Below are 26841 nucleotides of genomic sequence, written 5' to 3'. Positions count from 1 at the left end.
TACTCCGTGAGGCCTACGACTCCGATCGCTGCTCGGAATCACCTCCTCCCACGCGACGCCGCACGCTGCACCCATCGCGTGCACTACTCCGTGAGGCCTACGACTCCGATCGCTGCTCGGAATCACCTCCTCCTACGCGAAGCCACGCTGCGCCCAACGCGGGCACCACTCTGCGAGGCCGGCGATTCCATTCGCTGCACGTCGGAATCACCTCCTACGCGCGAATCGCGCGCTGCCCCATCGCGGGCACAACCCGACCAATCGCTGCTCGGTGGAATCACCTCCTACGCGCAAATCGCGCACTGCGCCCTTCGCGGGCACCACTCTGCGAGGCCGGCGATTCTGATCGTGGCTCGTCAAAATCCCACCTACATGTGGCTACTCAACGAGGCCGGCGAACTCCGCTGCCCGGAATCGCCTCAATGGAGGCTCGCTTGGCACCATTCGAGGACTCGCCGCAGCACGGATGAGTTTCTAAGGACGTCGCGCGGGACCTTCATAGCCTTTCACGACACTCGGGCTTATGCTTATGATAGATGATCGTATACCATATGTATTCTATGACTAACTATGACTAAAACTCGGGACAAAATACGGCCCGAAAGCTAAACAAACGAGACGCTATTTCAGGGCGTGATATGTATTCGATCCTTTGACCCGAAAGCTAACAAACGAGACGCTACTTCAGGGCGTGATATGTATTCGATCCTTTGACCCGAAAGCTAACAAACGAGACGCTACTTCAGGGCGTGATATGTATTCGATCCTTTGACCCGACAGCTAAACAAACGAGACGCTACTTCAGGTCATGCAGTTTATCGCTGCCAAGCATGCTCGCCCTCTCGACTCGGCGAAGCCGCACTGGTTCAACGGGCCGAGCTCAACTTTCGGTTTCCCTCGTACGCGATGCGCCCTAGATAATACATTTCACTCGTCGGCCGGGTTCGTATTCCGTACACCAATCTCGAGCCCGCTCGAATGCTGCTGCCCAATGGACGCGAGACTATAGATTTTGGTGTGCTACTTTACTCCGTCTGGGGATACCGCTCAGCTGGAACTCGCCGTCAAACCCGCCCGCACGCGCCCGAACCAATTGATGACGTCATCGACTAAATCACGCGTTTGCTCTACAGCGCCATTAACTGCTTCCCGCGCTTGCGTCATCAGAGTACGTCTACCTGAGTTCGTCTACCTGGGTACCTCTACAGATAGCAGAAATACTCAATCTGACCGCCCCTGCCCGAAAGTGCGTGTCATAACGTGGCGGCCTTCGAGGGCGACTAGCCAACATCGAGGACTTATGCCGTTAATCGATAAGGCACGGGGCATTTGGGGGTGCACGGTGACCCCCTGACACGGTAACATTGAGCATTGCGCCCGACTCCCTCGTCTCCTGAGCAAGCCACGTGGGCACCGGCCCGCCGGATCGCCCTTGACTCTGGGCTTGTTGCTTCTAGGACACGTCTCTTGGCTCGCCTCCACACATTTCGAGACTGCGAGACACCTCGCCCGGCCGCTGCCTGATTGCGTTCCCTTTGACCCAGACTGTGAAGGTCGCTCGACTTCGGTGCGCGGTGCGCGGCTGTTATCTCACACTTCACAACAGGGGGGGGGATGGATGAGTGAGGGGGTGAGATGATGGTCCATCCATCCGGGCCCCATCCATCCGGGCCATCCTCTTGGATGTCGATCCATCCATCCGGGCCATCCTCTTGGATGTCGATCCATCCATCCGGGCCATGGATGGACCATCATGGATGGCCGATCCATCCGGGACGTTTTCCATTTCTCGACCTCGACGTTTTCTCAATCCCTCCGGGACAATCCCTCCGGGACGGTAGCCGGTATAGCCGGTATCGCCGCGTAGTCAATAGGACGGGCCATGGATACAATCCCTCCGGGACGTCTCTCGGTAGCCGGTATGGCCGAACGGGCCATGGATGGACAATCCCGTTCTCTCAGTAGCTAGTATAGCCGAACGGGCCATGGATGGACAATCCCGTTCTCTCGGTAGCCGGTATGGCCGAACGGGCCATGGATGGACAATCCCGTTCTCTCAGTAGCCGGTATAGCCGAACGGGCCATGGATGGACAATCCATCCGGGATGTTCTCTCGGTAGCCGGTATAGCCGGTTTAGCCGAACGGGCCATGGATGGACAATCCATCCGGGACGTTCTCTCGGTAGCCGGTATAGCCGGTGGTATAGCCGAACGGGCCATGGATGGACAATCCATCCGGGACGTTCTCTCGGTAGCCGGTAGCCGGTATAGCCGATCTTCTCCGATCCTCTGAGCGCTGTGCTGCAGGTCGGGAGATTCTGCGCGCTTCGCTGGGAAGGCGCATTTCGGTCGTTTTGTGCGTCGTCGTAATCTGCCATGCCGGTCGTTCGGGCAGCCTTCGGAGGGCCCTCGTGGCATACGTTTTGCTTGTAAACCTATTTGCCGGAGCTTGTGAGGCGTACGCGCTGCTGTCAGAGGGCGCTCGAGTCTCGTGATTTCAAAACAGGGGGGACTCCGGGGTATCGCGTAACTCTCGTTATGGCTCTCGTCGGTTCTCTCCCTCGGCAATTCCATGACATGGATCTAACGTGGATCGACCATGTACCCTTGGGAGCCAAGGCAGGTACGGACTTACTGTAATGGACTTACTGTAATGGCCTCCTGTCATGTAATCTTACTTACTGTTACAACTCCTAGGCTGGTACAGACTTACTGTAATTGACTTACACTGTCATGGCCTCCTGTCATGTAATCTTACTTACTGTTACAGCTTACTGTAAAGAGGCTTACTGATTTACACATCTTCCACATCTTCCTGTAATGTGTTGCCTTGCGACGAATAGACATGGCTTACTGATTTACACATCTTCCACATCGACACATCTGCCTGAAATGCGTTGCATTGCGACGAATGGACATTCGCTCTTCGACAAGGTACACCTTACGTGCAAGGTACACCTTATGTAATGAGTTGTATATCGAAAAGGTACACCTTATCCAGCACATAGGCCTGTGAGACTAGACTATTGTGACCCACAGGCTCATCGTCTGCCAGTATCGGACATGTTTGCTAACCAGGCTATGAGTGCGCCTTGAGAACATCCGCCATCCCTCCCTTCGCCTGATACACCCCTGCCTGAAGCGGTGAGGGCACTGAGGTGCCCCTCCGACACCTGCCTCCAGCGGCTACTCCGAAGCAGGGGACTCCGGATTTGGGGACGTCGTACCCGGTAGTTTCCGAACCTGTGCTGGCAGGGTAATTCGCCACACTGACCTCTACGGATGGACCGACTGACCTGTACTACTGATAATGGATTTGTTTCGTATAGCGCTTTCCAGGAAGCCCTAAAGACGCTTTGACAGTGTGCGAAACATAACACAATGGCGCAAAGACAAGAATCAATAGGAATATTTCTTTGACACCCTAATAATGATATAATGACTTCCTCTACCCATTAATGCCGACGCGCGCTCGCTTCCTGCCTAGTGGCAGCATAGTTCTAACGGCGGGGAGAATGTGGTGAAAATGTATCAAAGTTGAACCCAGGTGTGACGCTCACTTAAACCACTGGGCGGTGTCTATAAGACCTCGGGACGTCCGCGACTCGAGGCCACTCCTGCGACTTTATACAATGACATGTAGAATTGAATGGTACGTACCCACTTATATTCTAGGCTTGCTTGCATTGACTGATATATCCAATCTTTCTCATATGATGCCTTGATCCTGACATATATGTTGCATGGTGTATTTTACAGGATGATGTCACGATCTAATTGAAATTAAACCTATCTATGGGACGAGTTGTGGATTTGGTTGATTTTCACAACAAGTATAATAAAGGTTAAAATTTCCCCTTCATAGTTAGTCACACAAGCAACATGTAGCCTCGCGATAGTGTAGTTATTTCTTCGTATTTGTGAGCTTAGTCCTTTCCTATGTTAGTTCTGCGTTGAGTAGAGTCAGGAGAATAGGTCCTACTTCTACTGACTCTCCAGCCTCCCTAGCCTCATGCCCCTTTGCACTGACTTTGGTTCATTTTGGGCGAATTAACACGAGGCAGGCCTAGGAGGGTCGGGGCGGAGCCGAATGAGGGGTGGCAGAGGAGCTGACGGTAAGCACGAGCCGCCAACCAGGGCTCAGAGGGTGTGGCGGTAGCACTGCGTCACAGGGCGTGGTTGGAAGGTTCGAGAGGGTTCAAGAAGGTTCGGGGCGTATCTATATAACCGATCGCGCAAAGACCCCAGGAGGACTGAAGTGAAGGACTCGCTGATGAGAGGGAGAACTCACGCGCACTGACCAACCAAGAGGAATCGTTGACGAGCAGGAGTTGAGAGCGTCAAAGAACTTTGAGAGATACGCGGGTGAAGAAAGACGCGCATGAACCGGAATACGCGCTGTTATAAAGTGACGCTCGGTTGAGCTGGACGCCGAGCCGCATACAGTGCATTAAGTCGCGCGAGTGATAACGGCTGTGTAATCACCAGCCGCGCTGAAAGACGCGCACTTTACGTTATACCTCATCGGCTGCCTTTGTTCGGGAGACGCACTACGAGGTTCCTTCCACCGCCTGCTGCCATCTTCGCAGGACGTGCTGGGACCGTGGAGAGCCGGACGGGGCCGTTCCTGGACGACCACGTCGACGCGTTTGGCTGAACATCAACCCATCTGCAATTCCCTGCGTGAGTGTGACAGGCCCGAGTCTGGGAGATAAGATAAGACTGTTTAAGTGCTGCTCTGTGTCTCTGCGTCCCGATCATTGTACATACGTGTGAGAATAATTAAACCTGCGTTCTTCCTTCTTCCATTCGATCGTTCCTGTGATTTCCTCATTGGCTAAGTGTGGTACGAATAGAACCGCTCGAATCGGGTTCCACTACCTAAACTGCATGGAACATGTGGTACTCAATCCGCTTGGCATACCCAAACCACACATGGCTCGTGCGAGGCTTGCTTCCTCGCTTCCGTGGCGGCGCAGGGATTTAGGTACGAGCGAGACTTGGTCCCGAAATCCTACTTTGCGTTTTGCCTGGAAGAGGCGTTTCAAGTCTCGGTTCCGCCAAGCCCAGAAAGAACAAGGGGATTAATCCCCCCCCCTTGGTAAGGGTAAGAAGGGCGGTGGAGAACCATAACAATACATTTATATTTACAAATTACAATACATACATTTATATGTACAAATTACAATACATACATTTATATTTACAAATTACAAAAGGTATATTTATATTAACAAATCGTAATACATACATTTATATTTACAAATCATAATACATACATTTATATTCACAAACGACAATACATATATTTATATTTACAAATTACAATATGTACTTTTATATTTACAAATTACAATACATACATTTATAATCACAATACATACATTTATATTTACAAATCACAATACATACATTTATATTAACAATACATACATTTATATTTGTAAATTACAAAACATACATTTATATTTACAAATTACAATACATACATTTATATTTGCAAATTACAATACATACATTTATACCAAAATTGCATACATTTATATAACCTACTGAGAATATATAAAACACCTTTATTACAGAAAGATAAATTAAACATCTTATTGTAACTAATTCACGATAATTCGACATTTTTTTCATTTCTTTTTTAAACGAATAGTCCGATAAGATGGTACAGAGGAAGCACACGTACCGTACTCACCTTTGAACCATGTCGTGTGGGTTTCATTCCCGTCCCGACTATCACATGTGCGATTGGTGCATCGTACGCGGAGCGTTGGTTGCATCGCAAAGTGCGCCGTCCCTTGGAGGGACCTTAATTCTGGCATCTCGTCTGCTCGCATGAGCGGATGGACGGACATTGAAGATCTCACGGTGTCTTTGCTTGCCAAGCCAGCCGTTCCTTATCAACGTTTTGAATGGTGTGTTTAAGGCACATAGCGAGGGCTCTTAAAAACTTTCTGTAGCTGACTTCACAACTGGAAATAATTGAGTGGCAGTTGACAGCGGTAGTGCTTTGGTTGGAAGGCTTTAAAGATTTGTGCTCAGAGCACAGGTAAGCTCAGGCAGACATACATTTCCTCTTTAATGTTGCTTGATTTCCTCATCCCTGCAAGTCCATAGTTTGAGAACTGCAGTGGACAAGGTAGCGTAGCAGTAGTAATAGTAATATAAGTAGTAGTAGTAGATGTTTTGAGATCGTTAGTAGTAGACTGTAAGAACGAATAATAAGAATATTGATGATAACAAAAAGTAACTAGATGGTATTCATAGAATACTTACCCTGCACGGTGAACTTGGTGCGAGGCAACTCTTCTGTTTTTGCACGTTTTTTTTTTCTTTGATCCAATGTGGCCGCCAGACCACGTGAGCGATGACATCATAAATTTATATTCTCTAATATAATTGTTGCATAGATCACGCTCAATAAATTTCAAACTGATCAGACTAAGCGTTGTTCATATTGAATTATGACGTCATAATTACGGCACCAATGACGTCATCGTTACCAACACCTATTCCCAATGGAGTTCTTTACAATGAGCCACGGTTCAAATTTTTTCCATGTAGCGGGGTCGGAGATATAGAGGGGCAAAGTTTTTCGGTTTTTGTAAGATGGCGCCTTTACCGCTGAACTATGACGTCATAATTATCATTAAAATATTCTACAGGAGGAGGCGCTCCTCTGGTGAAAATTTCGTTTCAATTGGTCCAATAATTGCAGAGAAAAAAATTCATACTGATCGAATCAAGCATTGTACTTGCCGAATTATGACATCATTATTACGGTACTGATGACATCATCATGAATATATCTTATTCCCCAAGGGGAGTGCTCGACATTGAGCCATATTTAAAAAATTTCCATGGAGTGGTTTCGGAGATATAGAGGTGTAACGTTTTTCCAAGATGGCGTCCATACCACGTGACCTATGACGTCATAATTATCAGCGAAAAGAATCTACAGGTACAGGCGCTCCTCCGATAAAATTTGATGTCAATCGGACCAACGGTTGACGAGAAAATGATTTTTTCAAATGCAGACACGGCACACGTATGGCACACTTACGTACACAATTGCTTAACCCCGCTTTTCGCTTCGCGAGCACAGGGTAATTAGAACATCAATCGGTAGTGAGCGTATCTCCGCCAGGCTGAACAATTTACGTTTTGTATCCCACTGATGGGCCAGATCTGGATTCGAACCATGGTTAATTGGATGTATGGCTATGGAAACGCTGATCACGACTCATTCTCGTGGGTCATGATGTCCTGCTCATGATCGAGGTTTCCATCATATGGAAGGAGATAAGCATTACATTCACATCGAGACGCACAATACACATATAAGGTTGAAGTTGAACGGGAGGACCAGCGTCCCACCCCCAGTGTTGTTACCCATCCACACATCCCCAGTATCGTTACCCATCCATACTTCCCCAGTATCGTTACCCATCCACACAACCCCAGTATTGTTACCCATCCACACATCCCCAGTATCGTTACCGATCCACACATCCCCGGTATCGTTACCCATCCACACATCCCCAGTATCGTTACCGATCCACACATCCCCAGTATCGTTACCCATCCACACATCCCCGGTATCGTTACCCATCCACACATCCCCAGTATCGTTACCGATCCACACATCCCCGGTATCGTTACCCATCCACACATCCCCAGTATCGTTACCCATCTACACATCCCCAGTATCGTTACCCATCCACACATCCCCAGTATCGTTACCCATCCACACATCCTGAGTATCGTTACCCATCCACACATCCCCAGTATCGTTACCCATCCACACATCCCCAGTATCGTTACCCATCCACACATCCCCAGTATCGTTACCCATCCACACATCCCCAGTATCGTTACCCATCCACACATCCCCAGTATCGTTACCCATCCACACATCCTGAGTATCGTTACCCATCCACACATCCCCAGTATCGTTACCCATCCACACATCCCCAGTATCGTTACCCATCCACACATCCCCAGTATCGTTACCCATCCACACATCCCCAGTATCGTTACCCATCATCCACACATCCCCAGTATCGTTACCCATCCACACATCCCCAGTATTGTTACCCATCCACACATCCCCAGTATCGTTACCCATCCACACATCCCCAGTATCGTTACCCATCCACACATCCCCAGTATCGTTACCCATCCACACATCCCCAGTGGTCGGACACTCAGGGACCTTTTGGTAACTAGGATCCCTGGCTTCTATAAATAGTGGGTCAGCTTAGCCCAAATATTCAAAAGAATTGTGCATTTTGTGATACAAGCACCAAATTTGGCACACTAGTAGACTATCATATTATGAAAAGATCTGGATATTGGGCCATCTCAGATTCAGAGATTTGATTTTTGCACGATTTGCAGATTTTGCAAGCTGAGATTGCAACGCCAGGGACGGCCGACTCCTTCCTACGAGCTGCCCACGTCACCCGCACAAGAAGAGCTCATCAAATCACTGCAGCGGCACTGCACATCCTGCAACACCGTGCGTATGAACGCCACTGTATGACATATGCTGATGATGCAGAAGACCTGCCTGAGTTCGAAGACTGGTGTCACCAGAGAGGAGAAGACATTCCCAACTTTCAGTACTGGGCAACTGTGCTGGAACTAGAGATGTTGGTACTGGTCTACGTGCGTTCTCTGCGGCAGGCTTCATTCACGACGTACCTCGATGCCCTGACGGAACTGGTCCCATGGTTCCATGCCTTAGACCACACACACTATGCCAGGTGGGTCCCCGTTCACCTGAGGGACACGGTTGCACTCCCAATGAAGCACCCAGATGTAGCCAGAGAATTCAGGGCTGGCAACTTCACTGTACAGAAGACGAAGAAGGTGTTCTCTTCGATCCCAATCGAATCGAAATCTTGCAAAAATCAAATCTCTGAATCTGAGATGGCCCAATATCCAGATCTTTTCATAATATGATAGTCTACTAGTGTACCAAATTTGGTGCTTGTATCACAAAATGCACAACAGGTTTGCTATGCTGCTACACTAAAATGCACAGCAAACAAATGTATTATTCACAAGCATTTACTAGAAGGAAACAAATTTTGTAGTTCTAGCACTGGACAAAAATTCCCCATCACCTCCTATATGAACTGCAAATCTACATGGGTCATATACCTAATCACTTGCCAAAAGGGCACCAAACAATATGTTGGAAAAACTGAGAATACACTCTACACACGATTTAATAACACCCGGTCAGAAATCAATAACTTCCACACCAGTCAGGGCAAATCTCTACCTTACACGATACACTTTAATCAACCGGATCACTCTATAAATGACATTCAAAACTCTGCCATTAAATCAATTACAAATCGATCACACACCACGATTCTGAAACGTGAGTCCTTTTGGATACATAAACTTCGGACAAAAATCCCTCATGGCATAAATTTTGATGATTAAAGAATGTTCCTACAATCTACATCAACCCAATCAAATCATTAACCGTAACCCATTCATTCACTCATTCATTCATACTTATATAAATATAAATGGTATATGAATATATGCTTGTGTTTATGTATGTATGTATGTATGTATGTATATTTGTATATGCACGTGCACAAACTGTAATGTGAACGGTAACTGTAAGCTGCGCTTCACTTCCACTGAACTTGGGGACGGTGAGTGAGCTTTCACATGGCTCTTCTTTTTGTATGCATCTTCTGCACATATCACACATCTTACACACATATCACCATACATACTTGTCTGATATACATGCCTGTTGTTTCTGTACACCAAGAAGAAGACCTTTGTTGGTCGAAAGCTTGTCGAGAATTAAAGATCGACCGTCCTGAAGCTACGTCCGCGTCTAATTTAATCTCCCGATTATTTATTTAATACAAATGAGATGCCCTGCTCGTACTGTGGAGTTTCTACTATTTCTCACAGTTTTATATATATATATATATATATATGGCTATTTCCATAATAAATGGTCATTTTGACGGACCCTACTTTGAAGTGTATTCTTGACTGGATATGTTGGTCAAAGAATGTGAGCTAAATTCTGTTTGAGAGCACATGTAATAAAGTTATAATGGAAATAAAATCATCGCCGAGTAGTGCCTCGTTTCATTTGTGTGGGAGTGTAAATACTAATGAATAAAATGTTACTAATTCGTAAGTGTGTTGTCCGTCAAATTTCAAATTGTTACGTGGGTAATATGTCATTCCCAAATCGGTAAGCATGGTGAGCACCGCTGCACAATCCATTGAAACACGGTTTCTTAGCAGACCTCGCTTACCCACTACCAGCATCACAAAACAATCGCTAGTTCCATGGGAATCTCGGCACTACGATCTGTCCAATGTGTTACATGGGTAAGCAATTACGTGAGTTTTGCGGTCTCTCCAAAAAAAACTATGAAACAGAAATAGATTGAACTCTGACTGAATTGAAAGAACTGACCGTAGTGTTCAACAATAACTAAAATAATTATCACCCAGATTTCAAACAGGGCCAACCTGAGAGACATGAACATGATGTACAATACAACAGTACACAAAAAGTGCTTTCTGTATCACACTCTTTCATACAATACACTCCCACACAAATGAAACGAGGCACACACAACTCGGCGATGATTTTATTTCCATTATAACTTTATTACATGTGCTCTCAAACAGAATTTAGCTCACATTCTTTGACCAACATATCCAGTCAAGAATACACTTCAAAGTAGGGTCCGTCAAAATGACCATTTATTGTGGAAATAGCCATATATATATATATACACACACACATACATACTAACATAATCATAAATAAACATGTGATATTACGTTTTATAAACAATTGAAGCTGAAAAATTTCCTCCCCCCCCCCCCCCCCCCCAAAAAAAGGATAATTTTTCAAAAAAAATACCCTTAGGACATACCGACGGGAGAGATAGGCGCGTACCAGAAGTTTGGTACGATTTCACAAAAGTTTGAGGGAGTAGTTTAGTGACAACACAAGACAAAACAAGACAGACACTGCACAGACATATATATATATTATATATATATATATATATATATATATATATATATATATATATATATATATATATATATATATATATATATATATATATATATATATACTGTATATATATATATATATATATATATATATATATATATATATATATATATATATATATATATATATATATACACGTGACAGGACAAGAAAAGCGATGACATGCAAAGTTGGTTTATGGGCAGAAAATGTGCAATTCGGTGAAAATGTAAATTCGAGTAAAATGAATTTCCAGTTCCATGAAAATCAAAGTCCGCTCTTTGAACAAACAAATCGGTTACTGGAGTAATAATCACGGATTATCATGGTGATTGATCTGCAACTTTAACGAGGAGTTTATGTAATATTACAAACTGGGACACCTGTGCATCGAAATAATGAAATCAGCATTTATAAAGGATGATAACAAGATGATAAAGGATCCATTATGATGTATAATTATTGGATGGTAAAAGGTCATGCAAATGGTCTCACCATGCGCCGTGGGTGTCTCTCGGCTCGTCCTCGATGCTTCAAATCGAATTACCTTTCCTTGTTGTCCCTGTCCATCTGGTAGTCTTTGTCTTTGCTTTCACTTTTTATCTGTCCCTCTCTCTCTCTCTCTCCCTCCCAATTCCCGCCCTTTTTGTTCGATTTCCTCTTCTCCTCCCTCTCCTCGAGGCCACATATGCGCATCATTGCTAACTTAGGGTGTCTCGTCATGACTAGACCCGTTATTGGCAAACACGAGGATAATCGAAAAAGAAACTTTTACATTCACATCGGGCGCAAGAGACAAGGTGTGCGCGTGTAACAGTTTATCGAAAGAAAATCAACACCTCTTCATTTCATTTTGAACTCCTCTTCATTGGGGAATGTACGAAGTTGGGGGAGAGGGGTGGAGGTCGGTGGGAGCAATCAAACACAGACACACGTACGCAACCGATTGCTTAACCCCGCTTTTCGCTTCGCGAGCACAGGGTAACTAGAACATCACTCGGTGCAGCGCATACCTCCGCCAGGTGAACAGTTTACGTTTTGTATTCCACTGATGGGCCAGATCTGAACCAAAATCGAATCGATTCGTCCTCGTCACGTACCCAATTTGTCCACCACGTTTCGTCCGAATCCGTCCATAACTTTTTCAGACAGCCTGTTCACAGACAGACAAACGGGGGTGAAAACATAATGTTCGCCCACCTTCGGCGACGGAGGTAATAAAGGTAACAAAAGGAACCCTTCCAAGGTGATCCGTGAACAACGAAACATTTTCTTCTTCATTTAAACAGAGTAAGATCGCCAGATTTAAAACTCACGAAACAATTGAGGAATTTCATGGCCGTTACATTTTAATTTCAAATAACGGATTTAAAATATTCAGAAAAAGTTTAAAGCAATTCAACATCAACAAGCATCCATTAAATGGGGATTGTGGGTAATCTTGCACTGGAATCGATACTGTACCTGGTTCAGTGTATTTCACTCAACTTGTTGTGACGATTAAAACGGTAAAATGAAGCCATTGAATGGTCCGTTGGCTGGACACGTCATCCGATATAATACCGACAGGTAGGTTCGATCAAATTCAAGTTTACAAATGGGTGCGAACCACCGTGGGAAGCAAAACAAAACTGTGGTTCAGAAATGGTAATCCCTCTTTCTCTCCGACGAAGGGCTAAAGCCTGAAATGTCAGCTTCACTTTGCTTCCTATGGTGGGTAGCATGTCTTTGGACAGGTATAGTCTAGTAGGAAGACTAGGTCCCCCTGCACCCCCCGGAGATATACTTCTAATCAGTGTTTCTAGATTGGAAAAAATGTGTAGAAAATGACTAGCTATGGCCCCAAGCTGAAAAAATGTCCCACATACCATTTTTATGCAAATTACTGCTGCCATTATCAAAAAAAGACTAGGTCCCCCTGCACCCCCCGGAGATATACTGAAACTGGCAGTGACTGGTGATTGAAATGCGGTGCCTTTTTGTGTTTCAGGTCGAGGTACGTGAACTCCCCACGATCTACAGCAACCAGGAAGAGACTGATACCAGGGTGGTTCTGTACCTCCATCATGCTGCTACCATCGGATACAAGAACGCTGTAGTCAGAACACCGGACACAGACATCCTCCTGATCCTGCTCCACCATGCCCACAACATCAAGCTGACGGTGTACCTGGATACAGGGTCAGGGAAGCATCGCCAACTTGTCAACGTCTCTGAGCTGGCAGAATCCCTGGGAGAGGACTACTGTGCCACTCTCCTGGGGTACTATGTGTTCAGCGGAGAAGACTGCACCAGTGCCTTCAAAGGGAAGGGAAAAGTCGGGCCCTTGAAAAAGCTGGAGAAGAATCCCAGGTTTCACAGGGCATTCGGTGAATTTCACAGGGTATTTAGAAAAATAAAACTTTGTGTTAACGTCTGTGTAGACGGACCTTAATATGAGTCTATTATTTCGTAAAACTGTGATTATTTTGTAAATAAAGCACTAATTAGCATACTAGTATACCATAGACACATGTAATCATGTTATGAATAGTTCTATCATGATCTATGCCCTTCAAAACATGGGTCTAGACACCTTCATTTTTCAATTATCTGCAATATTGGCTGAGATATGTCAAAAATCGTTTTTTTGATAATGGCAGCAGTAATTTGCATAAAAATGGTATGTGGGACATTTTTTCAGCTTGGGGCCATAGCTAGTCATTTTCTACACATTTTTTCCAATCTAGAAACACTGATTAGAAGTATATCTCCGGGGGGTGCAGGGGGACCTAGTCTTTTTTTGATAATGGCAGCAGTAATTTGCATAAAAATGGTATGTGGGACATTTTTTCAGCTTGGGGCCATAGCTAGTCATTTTCTACACATTTTTTCCAATCTAGAAACACTGATTAGAAGTATATCTCCGGGGGGGGCAGGGGGACCTAGTCTTCCTACTAGACTAGTACGCACACCCACACCTCTCAGCCAAATAGCCTGGGTTTGAATCTCGGCCCATAGTCAGGTTCACTATGTTTTTTCGTTCAAAATCATGGTAGATTAGCAAACCTATACATTTTTGGAAACGTTATTACATGGAAAATCTGAAAATCAATGTTTACATTTGCCAATTCCGACCAATTCGATTCGACCAATCGACCAATTCCATTCGACCAATTCGACCATTTGACCAATCGCTTCGATCGACCATTCGATTCGAACAATTCGACCAATCGCTTCGATCGACCATTCGACAATTCGACCAATTCGATTCGATTCATCGAATTCGATTCGATCGACCATTCGACCAATTCGATTTGCCAATCAATTTGACCGACCTTTGCTTGTGTGGAACGGACTGTGAAAACGATGCGGACTATATTGTCGGATACGACACACAGGACAGTGATGACGAACTCTAAATGGCATATTCTGTAATCGTGTACGTTTGATGCCATTGACTGCCTGTGTATATTTTGTCATTGACTGCCTGTGTAGATGTGAAGTTATACTGACTGCATGTGTATATATGATTTTGCTGACTGCCTGTGTATGTTTGGTGATATGAATTATTGTGACACATTTTGATGTTATTAACTGCCTGTACAAAATGATAACATGTATTTGATTATGCAACTTATCGCGAATATAAAGACAGTATTTTGCAATTCAAAACCTTTGATTCGTGCCTTACCATTCCCCATAGCACTAATTTGATACTTTCATTGGATTCCTTGTCCCTGAAAATATAGGTTTAGTATATTTAAAAAGGTTTTTAGGGTAATTAGAGGCAGAAATAGAACAAAATATGTATTTTACAGTGGCCATTGTGAAAATCCAAAATGGCCGCCATACAGGTATCTCTCCAAATGTAAACATTGATTTTTAGTTTCCTTATGCTATAACTTTTCCAAAAATGTACAGGTTTGCTAATCTACCATGATTTTGAACGAAATATAATTTATTGACATAGTGAACCTGACTACCAGCTGTAAACTCTCATTCCTGGTGCTTGGCAGGCATGGCGATGCATCCATCCATCCATCTGCGCGATGAACGTTACTCCGGGTGTCCCATTTGGTCTCATTAGTTGGTGCACTTTAAAGATCCCACGGTGTCCTTTGTGAAGAGTAGGTGAGTTATCGCCGGCACTCTGAACAAATTACTGCTCTAACATTTTGGGAGCACTACATCCGCGGCACAGCTGCGCCCCCAGAAATTGATGGCCACGCACAGCAATGTGCTACATACTGAAGAAGAAGAAGAGGAAGAAGAGGCACATCGTTGTCAACTTTCAGTTGATAAAGTCCATGGTTCGAATTGTCCACCAACACAGACTGACTGTAGCCTTGCAAAAGTCTCATAATCCTCAGCATAACCAAAGTGGGCTGGTTACGCCAGTGGATAACCAGGCATGTCGGCTACCTTAGTCGTGGGCAAGAGATCATACTCTCTACCCTAAAGCACTATTGTCGTCATGGAGTTCTGCATTGTGTTGCGAAAGGGCAGGTTCTTCCTGTGTTACTGGCATGAGTTCTTCGACTTTCTGAGGAATGAGTCGAGAAGCCCCCCTGGGGTTGGAAAACATAAAAACCAGGATGAAGGTAAGAATCTGCTCTGCTTTATGTTTGTGCCCGGCATGCCTCCCGACGCTTCGCTAATGGGTTTAATCAAAATACAGCAAGTTCTACTTCACAAACATATCGTATGTCTGTCTGTGAGTGTCAATGAGGATGTAAAAATGAATTCAAACACGTTAAAAAATGATTTATAACACGTATGTTGTTGTTGTTTGTGCGCTCTTTCTGTGGTCTTAGCGCTTCGAAAACAAGCAAGTAAATGTGATTAAAGGAAATAATTTTTGTTCCAAGTAAATGGATTATTACCTTCACAACGGGAGCATTTGTGTTGTTGCCCGATGGCAGAGACTATGTAATAAAGCATTACAGATGGAGAAACTCATCTCCTTATTCACACACATATATATATATGAAGAAGAAGAACCACCTTTAGAGGCCATTTTTCCCTGCAGAGCAGGGGTTGGCCTTTTTTCACCATGGTCCCCTTTTTGGAAGCAATATTTTACTTTTTGGAAGCAATGTTTTATGGCCGGATGTCCTTCCTGTTAGTCGCCTCTTGCAACACACAGGGAATTACCAGTGAACTGGTACTCAATTTGCCAACCTCGGAAGGATGACAGGATGTCAACCCCAATGGTGTTAATTCAGCGATCGACCAGGATTCAAACCCAGGATCCTGAGATCCCAAGCCAGCACCCTAACCGCTAAGCCAACACCAGGCTATATCCTATTTTCTTTAATATATATATTGAGAGAGAGATTGCGAGAGAACTTATAGTTGTGTCACTCCGTAATTTTTTTATTTAAATATTCGGGAAATAAATTGTCTTGTTTTATGCTGCAATCCACATGTGGTTGCATCATCCAACAATCGTGCAATGCTGGATGAAACAATAACACGAAGTTTGTATTGAACAAATCTTATGGCCTTCAGTCATTGCATGTTTCTGCGCGGTTTTCTGGGCACCTCTGAGCTCCTCACCACATACAAAGTTTTCATCCGCAGCTCAATGGAATACTGCTCTCCCCTCTGGGCTGGTTCTCCTGCCTCACACCTGGCTCGGCTTCACGCGGTTGAAACCAAACCTTTCAGAATCATTGGAATCTCCTGCGATGAAGCTAACTCCGAGGGCCTTTCACTCACTCACCGCAGGGAGGTAGGTGGTCTTTCTGTCTTCTACCGACTCCTCTCCGGTCTTGCTCCCCCTCCTCTCTCTGGGCTCTGTCCGCCAAATATTCCTGCAGGACACTCAATATCTGCCTGCAACCCTCTTATGGTTAAACTGCCAAAATCAAGACTCTCTGCTCACCTTCACTCCTTCATTCCTCTTTTCTCCCACCTCTGGAACAAACTCCCTCACTCTCTTCAATCCCAATCCTCCCTCCAGGTTTTTGAAACAGCTGTTCACCACCATCTCTTATCTTTCCCCATCCAAAACCTTTATCTTTTCTACCCCCATTAAAACGCCCCATAATCCACCTCTTTGAATCCCCAGCTTCTTTCCTGGGGTTCCTAGAAGTGTTCATTTGCTTTATACCTTGTACCCGTCCCTCCTCCCCCAGCCCTCCCCCTTCCACAGATCTACCAGCGTCCCTGTGCCCTTCTGTTGTTATGCTTGTGTGCTTCCCTCTCTCCCCCTCTTGTCTCCAGCTCCCTTCATTGCAGGTTTTGTGTGTCTGTGCATGTTTTCATGTTGAATGTGTTAGCTCTTACACGAGCCTCGATCCTGTATTAAAAAAAAGAAAAAAAAAGTGTTTGGCAAGAATAACAGTATGCCAGGTCGCATTTGTGACAAGATCGTGATATTGCCTCCCCAATCAGAGAGTATGTAGTTAATGCGTGGAATGGTCTTCGGAGAAAGGTTGTGGCAGCAGAAACAGTCGATAGGTTTACATTAGAGTTAGATGGGTAACTAGAAGTATGGATGGGTGATTGGATAACTGTATTGTGTCTGTGACATCTGTGAAGGTCTTGTCAAAAGGTGAACGTACTGTTGGTCTTTGTTTATTCCTCACTCGCACTGGATCAATGATCGCACTGGATCAACAGTTAAGGAAACCTGACGTATTAATTGAGGTTAAGCAATCGGAATTTTTGATTATTAACCGCCTTTGTGAAAGAGAAAAGAAAAAGTGACATTACTTATTGACGTGTCTAGGTGTGTGTGTGTGTGTGTGTGTAGATGTGTGTACTGACGTATCTGGGTGTGTGTGTGTGCGACTGTGCGTGTGTGTAGATGTATGCACATGTGTGTTTTCAGTGCAGGTGGAAGGTTTTCTAAGCGGGGCCTACATGATGAGTGCTCCTGGCAGGACGAGCAGGGCAGCACCGAGAATGAAAGGCAGGCCTCGGGCCGTCGTCACAGTAGCCGAATAGATAGAGCCAAATGTTGCTGAGGCAATGAGACCGCTCGCACTCTCAACACAACCAACAACAGCAAACAGGGCTCCTGTAAGGGAACAATAACCAGGCTGGTAAGATAGGTTGCGCATGTAGGTCTAGCTTAGAATCCACAAGGGTAGTTCAACTTTAACCTGGACCTTTGTTTATGAATCGTAGAACAGCGTGCGTAGATTAACTGTTTCGAGGGAATGTCTTTCTAAATGTTGTTAACCAATAATCAGGTGTTTCCTGCAGGAAGTGAACATGCTGAACATCAAGATGGTGGCAAATGAGTTAACATCGGGTGCAACAGCAAATAATTTCTGGTCGAAAAAGGCAAAAGAGAAAGTCTGCTGAGATTTACATTTGATTGGCTGCACAGTATGCTGCCCTACTTTGCCAAAAGGAAGCAACTGTCATTTTTGTCGAAATTGAGTTATCACTTGTTCTAGGGTATTTGAGGTATTTTGAGGTATGCTCCACACGTCCGTACACAAAATAAAGTAACACGACCCTCCATTTCTGATATTTGGCATTTCTGCCAAAGAGAGCAGAAAGAAAAACACATTTTCCTCATTTACAAGAAAACTCCTTTCAGGCAGTTGCTTCCTTTTGTCAAAGTAGGGCAGTATGGTGATGACCACCTGGCAAGAAAATTCCTGTGAAAGAGCACCTTGGGAGCACCGAGTGAGCGGAGCTAGCACGAATGATGTCCAGCGTGGGCCACATACAAATCCCAAATAATAATCCTAAATAATCAAACTTTAATTTCCGTTCTCGTTGCTGTAATTGCTTGCTCCAGCAACAAGTCTTCTGCCCAAAATTTCTCCTCACCATGCCTGTGCGGTCCAGCAAGGTGAGACATCTCCGTGCGAAGTAATGGAGTCGTCATCATGGCAAGACATCTCAAAGCATATCCTATAGTACACACATGGACACGTACCCAATGTCATTTGATATCCAAAGCTCCACATCAGAACATAAGGACCCTCGGCTAGAGGACCCAACACTTAATAACAAGTATCCAACAAATCTCGGATCATGGGTCTTTAAGTGGGATTGGGATAATGGAGTGGGTGGACATTTTGGATGGTTTGAACCAGCAAACACTGCATGATCATCTTCACGTACCTATAAATAGGATAGGCGTTGATCGTGCTAGTCCAATGGTAACCAAGCCAGCAGCACTCGACATCAGTCCAAAGGTAGCCATTACAGACCAGGAAGGGTACCAATGCTTCATCAAAATACGTAGCTCGGTTTCCTTTGCTTGAACAGCTCCGACAGGTACATCAGCACATTCATTTCTTTTGAAAACTTGTGCTTTCTCACCTCCTCTTATTTCTACTCCAGCTGTTCTACCCCATGTCCATATCCAAAGAATAAGCAGGCTGGTAAGGTAGGTTGCATGTTCAGCTGCTGATCCAAAGCCTACAAGTAGTGGTGACCAGCAGAGAGGTGGTGCGACTTCGAATACCACAAAAATGTCTTTTGCACCAAAGTGGACGATGACGACGACACCAAAGGCAACCAGAAGAAATGCAAGTGGGATTTGAGCATACGAGGATGACAACAGTCCCACAAGAGACGACAAGATGAACCGTTGCGCCTTTAAGTCTTGGCCTATCGGGCGGGACACCACCACAGTTTTATCGGCTGCTATTTTAGGAGCAGCTGCGTTTTCTGGCATCTCATGTATAGGTCTTTCCTCCCTTGTCGTCCGCCAACCAATCATGCCTTGCAAATCATCATTGTTGATGCTTTTGCTGGAAGAGTGGTCATTTTCCACCGCATCCGTCTCCTCCATACTTATCCGTCGCAGAGTATGAGGCTTGGGCTCAACCAGGCCGAAGCAGACATAGGCCAGTGCTGCGAGTTGGGCGGCTAAACATACCCAAGCAGGCCCGACTAAACCATATGCCGTCATCCAAGGTCCAGTGCTCAAACCTGCCACCATGCCTGCCATGCCAAGAGAAGCTTCGAGAATTGCTATATGCGGGGCTCGTCTAGCCGGACTACAGTTGTCGGCTTCATAAGCAAAGCAGGCAGCCAGCAGGCCTGAGAAGTCACCCAAAAGCCCCGATGCTGCACGTGCCACCACAATGAATGGCACTGACAAGTTGCAAATGACAATGGCCACAGTCATAGCTGCCTAGTAGGGTAAGGGGAGAAGTAAAACGCGTGAAGGTAGGGAGGTGGGAGGGAGGCAGGTGGGTGGGTTATAAAAAGAATAAAGGTGAGTTCTCACACATGACGAATGTATGTTCAAGGGGACCCATAATTTGTGTCTAAGACTTGGTAAATTTTGCATTAATGGTATTCAAATAATGGGACACAAAACTGCGATGCCTCTTGCATCATGGGTAATCATATCTATTATATTATTAGGCTTCTTGTAATTGAAAGTCAAGCTTGTTTAGTTGGACCGAATGCTTATCAATCGTTGATGGAATGTTCTTTTCGAGTCAACTCTGAGCAACTCTGCGGTATAGGTCGGGCAAAGTCAGACATTAATCAATGGCGTCATCCTTCCGGATGCACCCATGGACGTTCACGCCATCGCACAAAGCAAAATAGATAATCGCATTGTCCACTACCCCAGATAAGCGACAAGGAGTCTTCGCCGCCAACTCCACAAATAATGGGGTTACAAACAACATTATAATGAAAAATACATGCCTGCACAGCGAGGCCCAGCAGGGTGAGCCCCATTACTGGTTGGCGACCCCATTTATCGCTTGCAGCGCCTACCAGCGGAGTCGAAATCAGGCTCAGTAGTCCTCCTGCAAGTCCGGCCCACATGTTCCATCTGGCTGCCTCGGCCTCTGCGATCTAAGATAGGTCACGTGGACAACAATGAAATTAAAGGAACCGCAGTGAAAATCACAAAGAAAGGTGATTAGGGAAACCGAGAAAAATGGAAATGTCATGTCTGTCTGTTTCTGGGCTTCATTGTGGGTGAAATCCATAACTGCCTTGTGGTGCAGAGCTACCAGAAGCTCATGTAACTATCAAGTTAATGGTGGTATATAAATCATTAATGATTCTTTTATGGAAATTAAATAATTATCTGTACTACCTCCAGCTGTGGATCGGTTGTCTCGTTTCCACAAGCGTTGTGCTCCGTTGCATTGCTCATGTTATCACCGGCCAAGACGCGGAACATGTATTGGGTGGTCAGGGGACCGAGCACAGCCAGACCAAACATCGCCAAGGCAATAACAGGAGCAGATCCCAACCATATACAGGGTGAGCGCAACGATGAGCGAGAAGAATGGCAACAAGGAGTTCTGGGAGAACAACGAGAGCATAGTTGCTCGGAGTCCATTGCAGGAGAATCACGAGCAGATCTTGGTAAAGAGGGTGATGAGGGTGGGAGAAGATACGGAGAACGTGAACGATGGCAGCAGGACATAGGATCGGAGAACGGTCTGATCGGAGAAGAAGAGCGTGACGGTCGGGGCAAACACGGTAGTGGACATGCATGGGAATGAGATGCTGAAGAAGACAGAGACAATGATGGAGATCTCCGAGGAGAAGACGGTGAGTGCGATGGGGAGTGGCAAGCAGAGTTTGTAGGGGACTGAGAGGGAGAGCAATTCGACTCGTTATGAGATGCAGAGGAATGGGAGAATGGGAGCGGTTGAGGATCTTGGACAGGAGGGACGTTGTGCTCATCCATTTAGAAAACTAGTTGTTGAAGAAAATGTTATTTCCTTTATTTCAACCTCAGCTTCTGGAGTTTCTCCATCTTGTTTCTGCAGTGTTTCTTAATTCAATTCTCATTAATGTTAATCTTCCTTCATTCTTGGTTTTTCAGGCATTCACTTCTCCGCTTGGCAGGCAGAAGGTCTCACTGAAAGTCTCAGTGAACGATTTGACTTTTTAACCTTTTCCTGAAAAGCACAAACAAACAAGCTTGGTGTCATTTGAGCCATAGCAAACAAACAAACAAGCTCGTCCAGCATGGCACAATCGAAGCACTCACACTCGCTCGGTGCAATCGAAGCACTCGTCCGGCATGGCACAATCGAAGCACTCGCACTCACTTGGTGCGATCGAAGCACTCGCTCAGTGCCATCAAAGCACACACACTCCCTCAACGTAGCTCAATTACTCACCCGAGCATAATCAAAGCTCTCACACTCACCCAACGTGGCACAATTCAAGCTCATTCACTCACCCTGCCCCAATCAAAGCTCTCACACTCACCCTGGCCCAATCAGTGCTCTCACACTCACCCAACGTGGCACAATTCAAGCTCATTCACTCACCCTGCCCCAATCAAAGCTCTCACACTCACCCTGGCCCAATCAGTGCTCTCACACTCACCCAACGTGGCATAATTCAAACTCATTCACTCACCCTGGCCCAATCAAAGCTCTTACACTCACCCAACGTGGCACAATTCAAGCTCATTCACTCACCCTGGCCCAATCAAAGCTCTCACACTCACCCAACGTGGCATAATTCAAGCTCATTCACTCACCCTGGCCCAATCAGTGCTCTCACACTCACCCAACGTGGCATAATTCAAACTCATTCACTCACCCTGGCCCAATCAAAGCTCTTACACTCACCCAACGTGGCACAATTCAAGCTCATTCACTCACCCTGGCCCAATCAAAGCTCTTACACTCACCCAACGTGGCACAATTCAAGCTCATTCACTCACCCTGGCCCAATCAGTGCTCTCACAGTCACCCAACGTGGCATAATTCAAACTCATTCACTCACCCTGGCCCAATCAGTGCTCTCACACTCACCCAACGTGGCACAATTCAAGCTCATTCACTCACCCTGCCCCAATCAAAGCTCTCACACTCACCCTGGCCCAATCAGTGCTCTCACACTCACCCAACGTGGCATAATTCAAACTCATTCACTCACCCTGGCCCAATCAGTGCTCTCACACTCACCCAACGTGGCATAATTCAAACTCATTCACTCACCCTGGCCCAATCAAAGCTCTTACACTCACCCTGGCCCAATCAGTGCTCTCACACTCACCCAACGTGGCATAATTCAAACTCATTCACTCACCCTGGCCCAATCAAAGCTCTTACACTCACCCAACGTGGCACAATTCAAGCTCATTCACTCACCCTGGCCCAATCAAAGCTCGCACACTCACCCAACGTGGCACAACTCAAGCTCAATCACTCACCCTGGCCAAATCAAAGCTCTCACACTCATGCAACATGGCACAACTCAAGCTCATTCACTCACCCTGGCCCAATCAAAGCTCGCACACTCACCCAACGTGGCACAATTCAAGCTCATTCACAGCTCTCACTGATGCTGATCAGCTGATGACACCAATTTGTATGGCCCAGCAGGTAGCACAGAAGACTTTTCAAAATGACCTGAAACAGACTGGCAGAACAGTCTGAAAGATGGTAACTACTGTACCTTTCAATAACAACAAAAATGCAAGTTTCTTCGCATTGGCCAGGTAAATGCGCAGTTAAGTTAAAGTGCAGGCAAGAACCAGCAAGAAGGACCTGGTATTACAATTGATAATGAACTAAATTCCATCAACACGTGTCCATTGTATGTATTTAGCAAGGCTTACATGCTACTGGGTGTCATCAAAAGGACATTCAACCAAGTTAACAGGTAGACTCTGCCACTACTCTTCAAGACCTTTTTGAGGCCTCACAAGGAATTTGGCATATATATATATATATATACATATATGGTACTTACTCACACTCACTCTATTATTAATTATTAATGTCACCCACACACGTACTCGAGCCACTGACCGTTTTGGCGCCAAACGAACGACAACACGAGCTTGAGGATCCCCGACCTGAAGGAACCCACTAGCACCGGACCAAAGGTTACCCCTTATCTTAGCTCAGGTATCATGTATGTAAAAATGCTCATTTCTTTTATTCACCTCATAAATTCCAGGATATGATCACATGACCACAATAGTGAATAGTGCTTATCGTTATAATACTAATAGTTAATTAGGAAAATATATAATAAACAAGAGCTTGAGGTGAGGCGCATGACGACTGTACGTACTGTATACGTACTGTACTTACGTTTGCAAGGTAATCTACGAAGCGCACGTTACGTTTACATTCTCTAGATTACGAGGTAATGAAGTTTGATTTACATTTACTTTTCTTTATTCTTGCTCTTTTGCGATCATATGTTTACGTTTTCCTTTGTTAGCTTTAAGCTAGTCATTCGGTCTACACTTTACAGTTTACATAATAAGTTGGCGCTATGACTTCAGGCGGTGTGTAACATTTGGAAGCGTTGTTCGCTATACTCCGTTACTTTTTCCGAGTTAAGAATCCTGAATAAATAATACAGATGTATTACTGAGTTATTTTCTGGCGTGTTTTAAAACCTCGTAAGGAATACATACTTTTTTTTTTTAACAACGGAAAAAGTAAAGGGAATGGGGAAAGAAATGGTGGGGGTTATGCAGTGAGGGAGGGGGGAGAGGGAGAGGAGGGGAGTACGTACTATATATACAGCACCGTTTATTTCCACCTTATTCACACATGGTTAATTTGTGCGGTTTACTTAATTACGTCATTGTACAGGGTGTTCAAAAATAAACAGAAAGTTCACAACAGAAGAAGGTTAAACAGAAGGTTCAGAAAGAAAATGAAAGAAAAGAAAAAGAAACGCCACACATGCGTATATTAGATTTTATATTTAAAGTCAGCAAAATAAAATTAAAAAATAAATTAATAAACTTGCAGGGATGAAATCTCCAAAAAACAATCAAGCAGGGTAGGAAGGAATGACACCACAATCCTTTCACAGATTGCCACCATGACATATTTTGCCATTTTTGTCATGGTTGCCATAAATAGTAAGAATCGAATGAAGATGTCTATGGTAGAGGTAGTTGTAGATTCGTAGTGTGGGTTGGTGTAATTGTGTACCGGATTTTATTTGTTGTGGGATTGAGACAAACGATGTCGTGATAGCAATCCGTGAAAGGATTGTGGCGTTTTATTGTCTTGTCATTCCCATCTTGTTATTCGCATTCTTTCCTTGTTTTGTTGTTTTTGGGGGATTCCATCACTTAATGGTTTTTCATTAAAAAAACGTTTTTTCCTAACTTGTTTCACTATTTTTCACGATCTGGATACCAATGACGTCATCATCCAGTAAATTGTTTTGAGGATCAATTACATGGGGAACCCCCTGACCCTCACCCCCATCATCGATATATCGCATACAAGTCCCTTCCCTCGTTCCCTTAATTTCTCATCCAATATTCCCGTCCCTTTGACCACTCAGACATTCTGCTGCCATGTTGTCCTTCACTTTTGGAGTCATCTATTTGTTTTGTCCACCAACATGACATTGAAGTGCCGTGCTATGCGCACGACTTGTTTGCCAAGAAGAGAAGCAACAACGCAGGTAACCAAAAAAGAGTCTTTATTACAAAGCTCAACTATAGCACTGAGGTGCTCGGCGCTGCGCGCCCCGTGTATATCCCGAGGCCACGCCTACCCCTCGGGCGTGGCCGACACCCTCTTGGTGCGCGGAATGATGTCACTGCGCCAGTGAGCCATCGTGTCCGCCACACGCGCCCCCCCAGAATTCCAGCGCACCTGAAGGGTCAGTTTGCGGGGCAAACGGATGACCCGGCCGAAGCGCCCTCTGGCAGCTGGCGGCGTCTGGGATGCCGGGGTGTCATCTGGGATGCCTCCGGCGGCACCTGGGATGGGTGCAGGACCGGGGAGGGGGGGGGGGGTGTGCCGGACGCGGGGGCCGAGCCACTGGCGGGGGGTGGTCCACGTCAAGGTGGGCCGGCTTGAGGCGGTCCACGGAAACGCGGTCAGGAGTACCGCCGATGTCGAGGGTGAAGTGTTTCGCCCCGGTCTCCAGCACGCGGAAGGGCCAGTCGTACGGGGGCCGTAGCGGTGTCCGGTGGGCGTCGTGGCGGATGAACACGTACTCCGCCATGCGAAGCTCCGGGGCGACGTGCGTTGGCGGGCACCCGTGGTGCGCCGTCGGCACCGGGGCGAACCTCCGGGCGGTCTCCTGCAGTGCGGAGCGCTGCTGCGCCGCGGACCATGGTGCCGTGGAGTTGGGGAGGAACTCGCCCAGCACCCGCAGCGGTTGTCCGAAGACCAACTCTGCCGCGGATGCGCGCAGGTCGTCCTTGGGCGCCGTCCGGAGGCCCAGCAGGACCCAGGGGAGCCTGTCGACCCAGCCGCCGTCGCGGAGGGTGGCCCGGAGCGCGGCCTTCAAGGAGCGGTGGAAGCGCTCGCACAGGCCGTTGGCCTGGGGGTGGTAGGCCGTGGTGCGGTGCAGCTGGACGCCGAGCCCCCGCGCGACCGCCCCCCAGAGCTCCGAGGTGAACTGGGGGCCGCGGTCGGACGAGATGTCCGAGGGGGCGCCGAACCGGGCAACCCAGGTGGCGATGAACGCCTGCGCGACGTCCGCCACCTTCGTCGCCGCCAAAGGCATGACCTCCGGCCACCGGGTGGTGCGGTCCACCATGGTGAGGACGTGGGTGAAACCCCGCGAGGGGGGGGGAGCGGTCCCACCAAGTCCATGTGAACGTGGTCGAACCGACGTTCGGGCACCGTGAACGGGGCCAACGGGGCCTGGGTGTGGCGGTGCACCTTCGCGCGCTGGCACGCCAGGCACGTCCTGGTCCAATCGCGGATGGCCATCCGGAGGCCATGCCAGACGAACTTGTCGGCGACCAACCTCTGGGAGGCCTTCGTGCCCGGGTGGGACAGGCCGTGGATGGCGTCAAAAACCCGGCGCTGCCAGCCCGCGGGCACGATGGGGCGAGGCCGCCCGAGGGAGACGTCGCACAAGAGGGCCGTGCC

At 46.4% G+C, this 26841-nt stretch overlaps 1 protein-coding gene across 8 annotated transcripts; it reads right to left on the bottom strand.

Annotated features, from left to right (window-relative positions):
- Window positions 1-11874: 11874 nt before the first annotated feature.
- LOC137432346 (proton-coupled folate transporter) lies at window positions 11875-24248 on the bottom strand. Of its 8 annotated transcripts, none has more exons than XR_013624275.1 (8): window positions 24070-24248; window positions 21093-21909; window positions 20689-20845; window positions 19145-20161; window positions 18848-18931; window positions 17924-18080; window positions 14009-15621; window positions 11875-12826 (listed from the first exon to the last, which is right to left on the bottom strand). XR_013624275.1 is itself a non-coding variant. In XM_068124185.2 (8 exons), the coding sequence occupies exons 3-8, from the start codon at window positions 21693-21695 to the stop codon at window positions 15504-15506; spliced, it is 2136 nt and encodes a 711-aa protein (XP_067980286.2). In that variant the 5' UTR covers window positions 21696-21909; window positions 23272-23402; window positions 23782-23988; the 3' UTR covers window positions 13951-15503. The 8 variants fall into 8 exon arrangements, 7 of the variants coding, with proteins under 7 accessions (XP_067980286.2, XP_067980287.2, XP_067980290.2 ...); XM_068124185.2 differs by lacking the exons at window positions 11875-12826; window positions 24070-24248 and adding exons at window positions 23272-23402; window positions 23782-23988 and having other exon boundaries at window positions 13951-15621; XM_068124186.2 differs by lacking the exons at window positions 11875-12826; window positions 24070-24248 and adding exons at window positions 23272-23389; window positions 23782-23988 and having other exon boundaries at window positions 13951-15621.
- Window positions 24249-26841: the final 2593 nt, after the last annotated feature.

The sequence above is a fragment of the Myxine glutinosa genome, chromosome 8, assembly GCF_964187855.1.
Source record: "Myxine glutinosa chromosome 8, kmMyxGlut1.1, whole genome shotgun sequence".
Classification (NCBI taxonomy): Eukaryota; Metazoa; Chordata; class Myxini; order Myxiniformes; family Myxinidae; genus Myxine; species Myxine glutinosa.
The sequence above is the reverse complement of the archived record's forward strand: the minus strand, read 5'-3'. Positions and strand labels throughout refer to the sequence as shown.